Source organism: Hemicordylus capensis, chromosome 5 (genome assembly GCF_027244095.1).
Source record: "Hemicordylus capensis ecotype Gifberg chromosome 5, rHemCap1.1.pri, whole genome shotgun sequence".
In the NCBI taxonomy this organism is placed as follows: Eukaryota; Metazoa; Chordata; class Lepidosauria; order Squamata; family Cordylidae; genus Hemicordylus; species Hemicordylus capensis.
The window spans coordinates 186,925,747-186,938,772 of NC_069661.1; the positions used below are offsets into that span (position 1 = coordinate 186,925,747).

Sequence of the window (13,026 nt, forward strand, 5' to 3'; positions counted from 1 at the left end):
ACTTATCTTTATGACAAACATATATGTGTTTTATACCCAGTCTTATCCTGGGGGTTTGGAGAGAATGCTGATAATTCTCAGTTATTAATCTTTTTAAGTTGCCCATTGATCGCTATGGGGAAATTATCTGATGGGACCCATGTTCAGTTCTGGCACACAGGCCCTTTACAGACCAGGCAGGGATGGAGACAGGCTGTTCTCACATTCCACTAATGTCCATGTCCATATGTGTGATTCAACTCTTCTTTAGAGTCCAGCTTGTTGAAAGCAAGCCCTTCTGATTCTGAGCCCTCTCTAAATGACCCACTACTCACACGGCACAACTCTTTTGTACATTAGCTAGGATTTGTTCTTTCTGCCTAGAATGCAACATCTTTGTGGCATTTTGCACCACCCGCAAGTCTATAAACCACAATTTAACAGAAAACGGCAATTCTAAATGGGAATATAAAAGAGGTGGGGTACAACATTGCAGTTGGTCTTCGTTCACAGCAGCCATTTTCCAAGAGGGGAAAAAATAAAGTTTGCCCTTGCACATGGTACTGGCTGGAAATTAAAGACCATTCCACCAAATGTCTTTTGCACCAGCCCACACAAATAAAGGACTCTATAAAGGTAAAGTGTGCTGGCGAGTCGGTGTCGACCTCTGGCGACCACAGAGCCCTGTGGTTGTCTTTGATAGATTACAGGAGAAGTTTACCATTGTCATCTCCAGCACAATCTGAGATGACGCCTCTCAGCATCTTCCTATATCGCTGCTGCTTGATTTAAGTGTTTCCCATATTCTGGGAAACATACCAGCAGGGCTTCCAACCAGCAACCTCAAGTCATTTCCGTAAGGGTGGCTTAAAGGATTCTATGCACAGATACATTTATACTACAGCCCTATCATAAACATGTTTACTCGAAAGCAAGCCTCCATTCAATGGGCCTTATTTCCCAGTAAGTACGTTTCAAGACTACGTCGCAAGAACAGCAGCGCGGCCCGGAACACGTTTTTCTTTTGAAATTCTTCTGCTGCGGTTGTCTTTCCTATGATGGTTTTAGCTCTAGTTTAGCACTAGAAATTTTGAAGTTCTACACATTTTCTCTACTTTCACGATCCCAGCTCAATACTATGGTCACGATTTTAAAAGAAGTGTAGTTTGCAATCCTGTGCACACTGACCTGGGAGTAAGCCTTACTGAGTGGAGTGAGCTTTCCTTCCGAGTAAACAAGCACGGTCTTATTGCACGGTTAAAATCGTTACTAGGAAGTTTTTCTGGTCGTCGTCCCTTCTCGGTCGGCTTGCAATCCCCAAAGAGGAAGTGGGCTGGACTCTAGCAGTGCCTGCCATTTCCACCCAACTAGCCGTGGAAAGCAAACGTCGGCGGGGTGGAGACTCTCCCTGGGGGTTGGTCGGCCCGGCGTGGAGAAAGAGTCTGCCCGAGTTGCAGCGGAGGGCGGGAATTCCGAAAGGGAAAAAGACATGGCCGGCTGCCGTCGGGAGCCGGGTAAACGGGGCTCTTTCGAGCTCTGGGGGTTGTTGCTGCCGTTGAAAACAAAAGGCGCCGACGAGGAGGACGACGAGCAGGAGGAAGACGGAGACGACGCCGATGCAGATTTCGAGCTCCCAGACGCCGCCAGGGCAGACCCGGACCAGACAGCCCCGCGCCAGAAAGGTAAGGCTGGGAGCTACCAGCTTAGGCGCTGCTGAGGCCCTCCTGCTGCTGCTCTCTGCAACCTCTGCTCCTGAGTCGGAAGATACCGCCGGCCCCTCTCTTCTTTTAGATGGTCTGATCTTCTAGATATGCTTTTGGCGGCGCTGCGCTGCACGCTGAGCTGGGGGGAAAGTAGGCCCCCCTGAACTCGGTGGGAAGTGATCTGCCCTTGGCCTCCTTCACTTGGCTCGCTCGACTCTAAAAGGCACCGCTGTTGCGTAACCGCCTTGAGAAATGCTTTCTCGGAGGAAGCAACTTGGTTTCACTTCCAGGGCTGAGTGAAGAAAGATCCGTGCGATTTTATGCTTGCCTATCCTGCGATGAGTTAAATGAGCCTTTCTCCCAGGTAAAGTGTGTATAAGGTTGTGACCAACAGACAGTGGCAGCTCTATGCAAACTTGTTTGGATCCATAGGGCTGCTTAAGATTGCACTGCACGCGCCTTTTCCGGACTGGAGCAGTTCCAATGCTGCTGCCTGCCGGGTGTCAACTCGCCATATGATGAGGAGCGTGAGTGTGCTTCTCTTTGCGCATGATCCCATGCAAGGTTTGCTTTAATGCAGCATTTCAAACATACTTGAAGGGCCTGCTAAGAGCCAGCGTAGTGTAGTGGTTAGAGTGCTGGACTAGGACCAGGGAGACCCGAGTTCAAATCCCCATTCAGCCATGAAACTAGCTGGGTGACTCTGGGCCAGTCACTTCTCTCTCAGCCTAACTTACTTCACAGGGTTGTTGTGAAAGAGAAACTCAAGTATGTAGTACACTGCTCTAAATGTAAAAATAATAATAATAATAATAATATTCTAAACTGCTCTCTGTAATGCATGGGAATGTACACCTTTGCCCTTATGTCATGCCTCCTAATTGTACAGGAGGGACAGTTCACATAAATAAACAAATTAAGTACTACTTTAATGTGTGAATAGTATTTATTTGTTTATTAAGTAGGTTCATTTCTATATCGTCCTATGCAAAAAAGGTCCTTGGGTGGTTCACAGTCTAAAAACCATTAAAACATTAACAAGTTAAAATAATTTGAAAATACAAATAAAACCTCTAAAACCCAAAGTGTTAAAACTTTAAACTAAAAGCCTGGCTAAACAGGTATGTTTTCAGGTCCTTCGTAAAAATATTCAGAGAAGAGGAAACTCTAATTTATTTAGTACATTTCTATACCGCCCTATAAAAAAATGTGTTCATTCAGGAGCAGTCTAGATGAACTGCCTCCCTAGTGTGATTAGATGACAACAGCACCAGATCCTGTGGAGGTGGAGACATGCACGCCCATGCTCCTCCATCATGTGTTTAGGATGGGTCAGTGGGCATACCATCTGAACCAACCCTAAATCTATATTTTAACATCTATATTATTAATTCTCCTGGGTGTACCTTGGAATGTGCGTCCCAGCACTCAGCTGATTGGCTGGGCGGCGGAGATGCCTGATTGGCTGAGGCGCACCCAGGAGGAAAGGTCACTGCGGCAGGCCCAGCCGTGGAGGCAAGGCTGTTGGGGGGGAGTGGGGGGGCAGAAGTGGCAGTGGGGAGGAGAGGTGGCTAGGCCTGGAAGTGGAGACTGGGGCAGAAGGTGGGGGGGAAGAGGTAACCCCCGGCCTCAAAGAGCACACAGATGCTCTGTGCGGGGTCGGCTAGTAAATGTAAATGTCAAAAATCTTTAATATATTTAAATTACATGTGAGGATCGTTCAGATGGTCTTGTCCTGTGCAGTTATATGGAGTGGAACAGTGTGCCGAGAGAGGGAGCAGAATGTGCACAATTGCACCCCTCATCGCCTGGCAGATGGTATTGTCTGAATCAACCCTACAGAAGTGCAACATGTATATTTATTTATTTAACACATTTTATACCGCCTCATTTGCAAGTCCCTGGGCAGTTCACAATCTAAAAACACAACATGAGGGAAACCTCATCATCAGTGTTCTCTCTAATTTTTGCCCCATCTGTGTGCAGAATGAGTTTTGTTTTGGGTGGAAGTATCAAGGCAGTGTGTGCACACATACATTCAGAGTGGGGCCTTCTTGATTCAACCTGAGCATCATCCAAAATTAACTGAATGGACATCAAAAAACGTGTGAGCGAGTGTGCACACCTTAGTGGGAAGACTGCTCATCACTGACACTGACTAACTTCAAGTTGCCTTCTCACACATTTAAGATTAAAAGTTTATCCCAAACTTTCTGTTTTTGGCACAACAGCTTTTTAATGTCTTAAATTTATGGTTCATTTCCTAGCTAAAGCGCTTGACTGTGTAGTTATAGTTGGCAAAACAGGACATCAGGTTCACATTTTAATCTTGGTTTGTGTTAACTAACTTTCATCAGAGCAGACCACATTTCCCTGTGCTTGTAGATAACGGGGAACTGCATTTTATTTCAAAGGGAAGGAAGGATGAGGAGGGAGTGTTGACTAGGGATGTGCATGGAACTCGTGCCAACCGGTCTGAAGGCGGGGGGGGGGGGATTGTGAGTGCGGGGGGCAGCTGCTCTTATCCCTCCCACCACGTTCCCCTCCCTGCTGTGTATTCAAATGGTCCGGCGGAGTGGCATACAAACTGGGAATTTCCGGTCCGAGGAAGCAATGGGGTGGCAGGGAGGTATGCTGCCACCCTGTTGGACAGTTTGAATACACAGCACTGGCAGGGGAAAAGTGGTGGGAGGGGTAAGTGCACCCTCCCCTGCCCTTAAAGTTATCCATACACACACCCCACCTTCGCACCGGCTCAAACGCTGGTCCATGGAACCGGTTCAGCGCTCCTGGAATGGAGCACCAAACAGTTCCGTGTAGATCCCTAGTGTTGACTCTTAACTGAAGTGCTAAGCTATGGTTTAGTATTATACCTGAGATATTATTTCTGTAGCCAGCTGTCAGCCATGGAATTATATTTATGTCTAGAGCCCTTTCACATATTGGGAGTAAAGTACTTAAATATTTTGAATAGTCTGGTTAGTCACTCTTCATCTTGTATAAACATGTTTAAAAATATGTAAAACCTAGTGTTTCCACATTTCATTCTGAAGTAATTTGGTGACTTTTTCCTGTGATTCTTTGGTAGCCTAATATTAATGTGTACCACTAAAGATTGCAGGTTGGGGATGATGTGGCTGAATGGTCCTTTGTAGAAAAGTAGATGCTGGGGAGAAGGGCTCTAGCCCAACCTTCTATGTGACATGCTAATGTTGCTTGCAGGCTGAAGTGGTACAGTCTGGAAACCATTTTACCTCGGAATCTGTTTGTGTGGACTTGTCCTTGCATTATCAGATAGAACATTTCTTGACAGTTGTATGAGACTTGATATAGTGTCCTTCATGTTATGTTGTGCAGAATCACTATAGGTAATAATAATGAATATCTACTGCCCCAAGCTAGAAACAGATGGCCCAGTGTGCTCTGTTCTGAGACCAGAATTTCTAGTGCAAGAGCTTCTTGCAAAAAATATCACTTCTGTCTGCCAGCTGCACATGGCAGGTGGAATCTTTATGTGTATGAAGGTCTGCAATTATCAAAGACAGGCACTGTCGAACAGATAGAGCAGGCAAGTCCCACTGATGTGATCATTGTGGGTATCCATCATCATACATATATATAATAGGGCACGAACCGGTCTGAAGGCCATGCAAGAGGCCTGCGAACCGGTTCATGCTGGTGCCGGTTTGAAGTTCGATGCTGGCGTGGTGGGGGTCTCTCTTTAAGGGGTAAGTGGGTAAGTGCAACCCCCCTGCCTTTAAAGGGAGACCCCCGCCGGTGTCAAATCACGCTTCCGTGGTTCCGTGCACATCACTAATATATAACTTATTGGCCAGGTCTGTTATCAGAAAGACTTGAGATGAATATAAGAAGTTGTTCTATCAAACTATTTCTGTTGATGTCTCCAAATCCACCTTATGTTAGGAAGGACACCGAGGAATAGTGAGTGAGTGTGTGCACTCTTGTGATCATTGTTGGTCCATGTGGTGGAACACAAAGGTGGGAAACATCATATTAAGCTGTACAATACAGATCTGGTTGCCTTAGAAGCAAAATATTGCATATATTTTAATGCATATGTCTTGCATGAGAAGATAAAACAGCTCAAAACCAAATATGGAGAACAGTACTAGTTCAACTGCATATATGTAGGCTGGTTCTCATTGAGCTGAGCTGGTTGTCTCCACGTGGAATGTGAATGTGTACAACTCTGCACTCCTGCCTTTAGTTAGCATGTCTTGTCAACATTTCTCACAATAATGTCCAAAAGGTTTGATCTGGAGATATTGTCAATCAGTTGGACAGAAGAACTGCTGACATTCATTCCAGGTCTTTTGAGCTGACCATAAGGTTATGTTTACATTTGAAGGGAATGCTCACAATGTCATATGTGTTCCCTAGGAATATAATGCTGTCAGAGTGATAGGATCTGTCCAGTCTGTGCTGCAAAGATTCTTTGGAAACATATGTTGGTTTAAATCAATTTTTGTAAACAATCAGTAATGCAGATTTACTCATGAGGAGTCCTATTGACCTCTGTGATGTACATGCACCATTTGGCCTATTTGACAGTGTTCATCCTGAACGATTTGCAAACTTCCTTATATTTGCACAATGCCCTTGTAGATTTTTTTATTACAGAAATTGTGTTACTGCTTCCAATATTTGGCAATCACACACTCTCTTTAGATCATTTAAAGTCTATTTTAGACTGACAAAACATTGACTGATGAGGAGTCTTATAGAAAATAAGTAGTGAAGGAAAACTTGCAATTAATTGGGCAACTCTTTAATTATTTTCAATATTAGTACTTATTAGAGCTGCAGATGGCAGGCACCATGTTCAGACACTTCTCACTCACACAGGAGGGAATGCATCTTTTTAGATGCAGTTACTGCAACATCTATCTGTAGAGTCAGTGTGGTCTAGTAGCTGATATCTGCTGCAACTGAGGAGACCCAGATTTCCACTCAGTCATGAAGCTCACTGAGTGATATGGGCCAGTAACTATCTCCCTGGCTAATCTATCTTGCAGGGTTATTGTGAGAATAAAATAAGGGCAGGGTGGGAGGGAAGAAAGAATGGCATAAAAAAGAATGGGATAAAAATGTATCACAGAGATACAAGCACTGTCTAAAAACAAAGTAAGCATGTTTTGTCTTTCAAGACTATTGTTAGACATATGCAGTTTTGATAGATTGATTAAAACTATTTTGACTGTGATTTCTGTCAAATTTGTTTTAAATTATCAGTGTTTTAAATTATTGTGATTATTCTGTGATGTGTGCCAAGCTTACCTAATTTTAAAAAAAGTTAATGTTACTCTTTATGTACTGACAATTTAATCTTCTATATAATTTACAGTTATAATACAGGAGGAAAAATCCCAAGCGAAGTACCAAGTGGCTGGACGCTTTCTATTTACTGATTCTTGGTGGAAAGTGAATGTTAAAGTTAAAAAAAGTGGACCATACTACTATGTGCAGGGGTATCCGTCTTACTTTCTACAGACTGATGCAGGGGAAAATCAGATTTCAATTATTTCACTCTTCTTTAATGCATGTAATGTTCCACCAGAATTTATAAGTGAGTTTTTCGAGTGGCTTCCTGAAGGATCCTCTTTAAATTTTATGGATCTTGAAGAAATATTAAATCAGTTTCAGGAGTCAAAACTTCAAGAAGGACAAAAATCTGCAGATACCAAACTTTTTGACATCTTTAATTACATTAAGAACTCATGTAAGTATACACATATATTATTTATTTATTGCTTGTTTATTATTTCATCAGTGAATCTCTAAACTTAATTTTAATGGCCCATGTGTTATGCAGGTGTTCACCGGCATTTGCAATTGGCCTGCGATGCTACATCTAAAGAAGTGCTGCTGGAGGTCTTACACAAGTGTGCAAATACTTTGTTGTACTTCAGGAGAGCAGCTTACATTGTTTCCAATATAAGTTGCATTCCCAAAGTGTGGGCATGCAATTTTTAAATATTTGTGCGCTTGTGCTCTTGAAAAAGATGATTGGCACTTCTTTCGATGCTTACAGCCTCACTGGCCAATCGGAAATCCCAGCGTAAGCCACTATATTGATCTAAAGAACAGTTTCCACATACAGTATGTAGACAGGAATGTGTTGGTTTTAATACTTTTTGCAAATGTTAATAATAGACTTGTATTAACTTAAATCTTCAGCTTGTTAAAGGAGCTATATAGATTAAGGAAGGGTGTCGTTGATCCAAGAACTAATAGCTACAAATGGGTCAACAAATTTAGGTTAGATATAAGAAAGGGTTTCTTAAGAAATGTAATGTTCTGGATTAGTTTCTCTGTAACAGTAGTGGGAACAAGGAACTGGGTTCAAGACAAAAGTTGGATAAATTTATAATATGTGGAGGGAAGCTGTACCTCAGGAAAAATAGAAGACATCTGAATTCCTGAATAAAGTTGTGATCTTTTGTTTTCAAGTACTTTCATTCATTCATTCATTCATTCGATTTCTATACCGCCCTTCCAGAAATGGCTCAGGGTGGTTTGCACAGAGAAATAACAAACAAATAAGATGGAATCCTGTCCCCAAAGGGCTCACAATCTAAAAAAAAACACAAGATAGACACCAGCAACAGTCACTGGAGATACTGTGCTGGGGGTGGATAGGGCCAGTTACTCTCCCCTGCTAAATAAAGAGAATCACCACGTTAAAAGGTGCCTCTTTGCCAAGTTAGCAGGAGTCACTTTGGCACTAAGAGCAGAATACTTGTGAGCATATACAAAATGCTTTCCCTCTGATAAAACATTTGGAAAATAATGACATTTAGACACAGGATTCTGTAACACAGAGCTAAAAATACACATCTTTTGGATTCCTTTGAACAGCAGAACCACATTAAACTTGTTATGCCTACATTTACATTCAAAACATATTAGATACTCACAAAGAACTAGTGAAATGAATGACTTAGTGGCTTGTTTGAACTGTAGAAAGCAGTCTTCGGCTCATTCGGTGACTTGGATAGATTGTTTCTGTGACTTCTGTATTTATAAACTATGGAGAAAGTATCTTAACATATTTAGCAATGGAGAACAGCTGGGACTACTTCTTTTTAAGAGCAGCAACTGCTTTTGTGGTCTCAGAAATCTGTGTGAACACTGTGGAATATTTAAAAAGGGCAAAGAGAGAGAGAATAGTGAAGAATATGCCAATGGATGGTACTTGCATTTCAATAGAAATGTTTCTAAATAGTGTTTGGGACTAAAATATTTGGAACTGCTTTTCATAACACTGCATGAAAAGTTTAGTCTTTTTAAAAAATTAAATTGATAGTAAACCATTATCAGCTTCCATAAATTACACTTTGTTTATTGATGGCTCTGTAGTTGCAGGGAAAGCTGTACTGGTAGCCTTGGCCTTTCCTGCTATACTGGAATTCTTACCAATACTTTTGCCACGGAATATTTCTCATTGCATCGGATGGCTGAACAGCAAAGATGTTGAATTGACAAAACTGAATAAAATATTAAAGGAAGAGCCATGGAAACTTGGATTTAGCACAGTAAGAAAACACACAATGTAACAAATGGAGCATTTGTTAGTGTTACTCTAAGCTCTTCTAACATCTTGTAATGCCAGACTGATTGAATGGTTTATATCTGTCAAGACAGCTCCAATAACGTGATCTTATTAATAGTTTCACAAGCAGCATGGAAGATCCTGTATATAAAGGCCAGTTTCTGATTTCTGTGTCTTATTCATAGTAGACTTCTGGTGTAATGCATGGGCCAGATGCTAAGTGTTTTCAAGAGATGGGGGATATAATACATTGTGTGTGAAACACGCAGATGCATTGCCTTGTCAAAACTAGTTGGTGCAGGCTCTATCTCTGCTAGTGCTTGAACAGTGTTCTGTTTTAGGCATGCGCATTGGAACACCTTATTTTACAGGGACCCGAGAGGGGTGGGGGTCGCTGGGAACTGTAGAGTTATCCCTGTGGATATCCTGGCTGGCCCTGCATGGCTCCAGTTCCTTTAAAAGAGGCCCCTTAGCACGTACAACATTCAGAAATGTGTAGGGAGGGCCATGGCTGGAGCAGATGCCTCTCTGCGGCACAGGGGGCATCCTACAGATTCAGCAGAATTGGACGTTCCGATGCACAGACCTGGTTTTTACATTGATGTCTTAGCTCCCATTAGTTTGATGTTGCTTGGGGAAGGAGGATGCTGTTGGTTCAATGCAGTCTGGCCTCTGCGAACAGTGACCCAGTGAATGGGTGAGGGAGGCAGTTCATGCTAGGGATGTGCACGAAACGGATGTTGCATTTTCAAGTGTTTCGGCCATAGGGAACAATGGGGAAACTCAAAATACCCCATTGTTCCCCATGGGTAACTTCTAGGGACACCAAAGTGGGTTGGGTGGTGGGGCACGATGGGTACTATATACCACCCAACCCACAAAAGAAATGGGCAAGCGGGTGATTTTAAACCATTTTCCTAACCTTTTCCCAAAACCGCCATAGGGTCCTATGGTTAAAAATGTGTTAAAAGGTTAAAAATTTGTTTAAAATTGCCTGCTTGCCAATTTATTTTGTGGGTTGGGTGGAAGGTAATTGGATGGAAGGTAGCTTTTCTCCATTTCTCGCCACACTATCTCTCAAACAAACCAAATCACAACTCAAGGAAGGTGGGCACTCAAGTTTTGCCTTGGTCAATTTATGATCCAGCAAAACTAGATAGTTATAGTAGCAATAGCATAGCATATTATATTTGGTGCTGAGAAAACCACAAAAACCAAACCTTCCTTGATCCCTTCCTCCTGATGTATCCTCTTCAAGAGATGACCTTTCAATCCTTATTTGTTTAAACTGTGGCTCTCATTCAAACTGAGGAGCAATTGGGTTGGCCAAACTGCAGAGCTGCAGTTTAAACAAACTGGGATTCCCTGGGCATATGAAATAAGGAGTTAAGGGGAGTGGGGGAACATGTATATTCAGGTGGTATCGGGTTACATTCATGACTAAACAAACAATGGTTTGTTGGTTGTCTGAACCCTTTGACTTCTTCCCTTCCCCACATTGTAGAGTGTCCATGATCCACCCATTATTATTTTACTTTTACTTTTTATTTAATTTGATTTATATACTGCCCTTCCAAAAATGGCTCGTGGTGGTTTACAACCCTTTACAATTACTATGACAGATACTTCGAAGTTTCTTTCTTTGAATTTTTCTGAAAAGACAGTGTTGTCCCCTAGTGCATGAAGATACAGTGGTTGAGAACAGACATAAGGCTGCTTATCCCTTAACTATGGTTCAAAGAGATCTAGAGCAGGCTGCAGATAATACTAATTAGGGTTAGCTCCTAGAGTTTGAAGCCATATACTTTGCAAGCTATGCATTGTATGGTGGTGGAAATTTTGGAATACCAAATCTTGTACCATAAAATGTGAAACATCTGGTTAAGGTTAGACTCACAATCATGTCCCACCTCTGCAGTGGTGTATTAGGGTGGTCCCTGAGAAAGTTATTGGATCCAATGGGTTTCCAGGAAACCTTGGAAGGATTTAGCATTGGCTCTGCCAGTGATTCTGATGATGCCCTGGTGGAGAACGGGAACAGCAAACTCACCAGAGCAGTAAACAGGATCGCTCCTAAGTGTCCTTTCCGGCCCGCTTCAATATTTGGCCCCATGGTATATGGGAACTGAAGTGGCAAGGTAGACGACTGGAGCACAAGTGGAGGAAGACTCCTCAAACCCAACAGATTACAAAATAAGAGCACATTTGAAGACCTGAGCTTAAGCAAAACATGCAGCAAAGAATCGCTTCTTTTCTGCTCATATAGCATCTGCAAGCTCACATCCAGCGGAGTTGTTTAGGGTTGTGAGAGGGCTAGTACATGCCATTCTACCTTGAATCAGAATTTGGAACCATCAGTTACCCATTGTGACATTTTAAAATGAGTTCTTTTTGGAGAAAATCTCTTGTATTTGGGCCGATCCAGACCCAATAATTATTGCACAGTCTAATGCAGCGGTGTCCAGCAACTCCTCTTACATGGTTAGGTTGGATCAGTTTTAGTTTGTGACTTGTGATGATGTGGATCAGCTGCTTGGAGCGATGCAGCCTGTCACCTGTTCTCTTGACCGACATGGCTTATACAATACTATCTGGCCAGCGGGGGTTGGGTTGTTGTAGAAGGTCTGGTAGATATATATGCTTCTCTGAGGGAGGCTAGGATGTCTTCCTGTCTTAAGGAGGCAATCATTAGTCCTCTTCTGAAAAAGCCTGCATTGGATCCCTCAGAGTTAAACAACTACAGGCCCATCTCCACCCTTCCATGGCTGGCCAAGGTAATTGAGGGTGATGTGACCTCCCAGCTTCAAACAGTCTTGAAGGAAATTGATTATCTAGACCCAATTCAAATTAGTTTTTGGGTAGGCTATGGGGTAGAGACTGCCCTGGTTAGCCTGATGGATGATCTCCAATGGGGGATTGACAGAGGGAGTGCAACTCTTTTGGTCCTTTTGGATCTCTTGGTGGATTTCAACACTGTTGACCATAGTATCCTTCTGGACTCTCTGAGAGGGTTGGGAGTGGGAGGCACTGCTTTGTAGTGGTTCCGCTTCTATCTCTCAGGAAGATTCCAAATGTTGTCACTTGTACAGTATATGGTACAGGGTGTTATCAGTATGCTGATGATACCCAAATCTATTTCTCCATGCCATCATCATCTAGAGAAGGTGTAACTTCCCTAAATGTATGCCTGGAGGCAGTGATGGGCTGAATGAGAGGTGATAAACTGAAATTGTGTCCAAATAAGACAGAGGTACTACTTACTGTGTGAGGTCAGAACTTGGCAGACAACTTTGATCTGCCAGTTCTGGATGGGCACACACGTCCCCAGAAGAAACAGGTATGCAGTCTGGGAGTCCTTCTGGATCCAAACCTCTCCCTGGTATTTCAGGTTGAGGCAGTGGCCAGAGGTGCTTTCTGTCAGCTTTGGTTGATATGCCAGCTGCGTCCATTTCTTGAGATAGACGACCTCAGAAGTCAGAACAGTAGTACATATGCTGGTAACCTACACACTTGACTACTGCAATGCTCCCTATGTGGGGCTGGCTTTGCACGTAGTCTGGAAATTACAGTTAATACAGAACTTGGCTGCGAGGTTGGTCTCCAGGTGATCTTGAAGAGGCCATATTATTCCTATATTAAAAGAACTACAATGGCTACCAATATGTTTCCAGGCAAAATAAAAGGTACTGGTTAATACCCTAAACAGTTTAGGCCCAGGGTATTTAAGAGAACTTCTTTTTCACGATGAGCCCCATTGCCCATTGAGATAAT

General features: G+C 42.8%; 1 protein-coding gene across 3 annotated transcripts in view; it reads left to right on the plus strand.

Annotated features, from left to right (window-relative positions):
• The first annotated feature begins 1,027 nt into the window (after nucleotides 1-1,027).
• The window catches only part of HELB (DNA helicase B), a 29,171-nt gene continuing 17,172 nt past the window's right edge, over nucleotides 1,028-13,026 (plus strand). Inside the window, exons 1-4 of one of the 3 annotated variants that reach the window (XM_053252588.1) lie at nucleotides 1,561-1,661; nucleotides 3,397-3,535; nucleotides 7,048-7,422; nucleotides 9,063-9,238. In XM_053252588.1, the coding sequence (XP_053108563.1) occupies nucleotides 1,596-1,661; nucleotides 3,397-3,535; nucleotides 7,048-7,422; nucleotides 9,063-9,238 (756 nt within the window). In that variant the 5' untranslated portion in view covers nucleotides 1,561-1,595. Of the gene's footprint in view, nucleotides 1,662-3,396; nucleotides 3,536-7,047; nucleotides 7,423-9,062; nucleotides 9,239-13,026 lie in introns of all 3 variants that reach the window. The other 2 variants (XM_053252590.1, XM_053252589.1) reach the window with 2 other exon arrangements.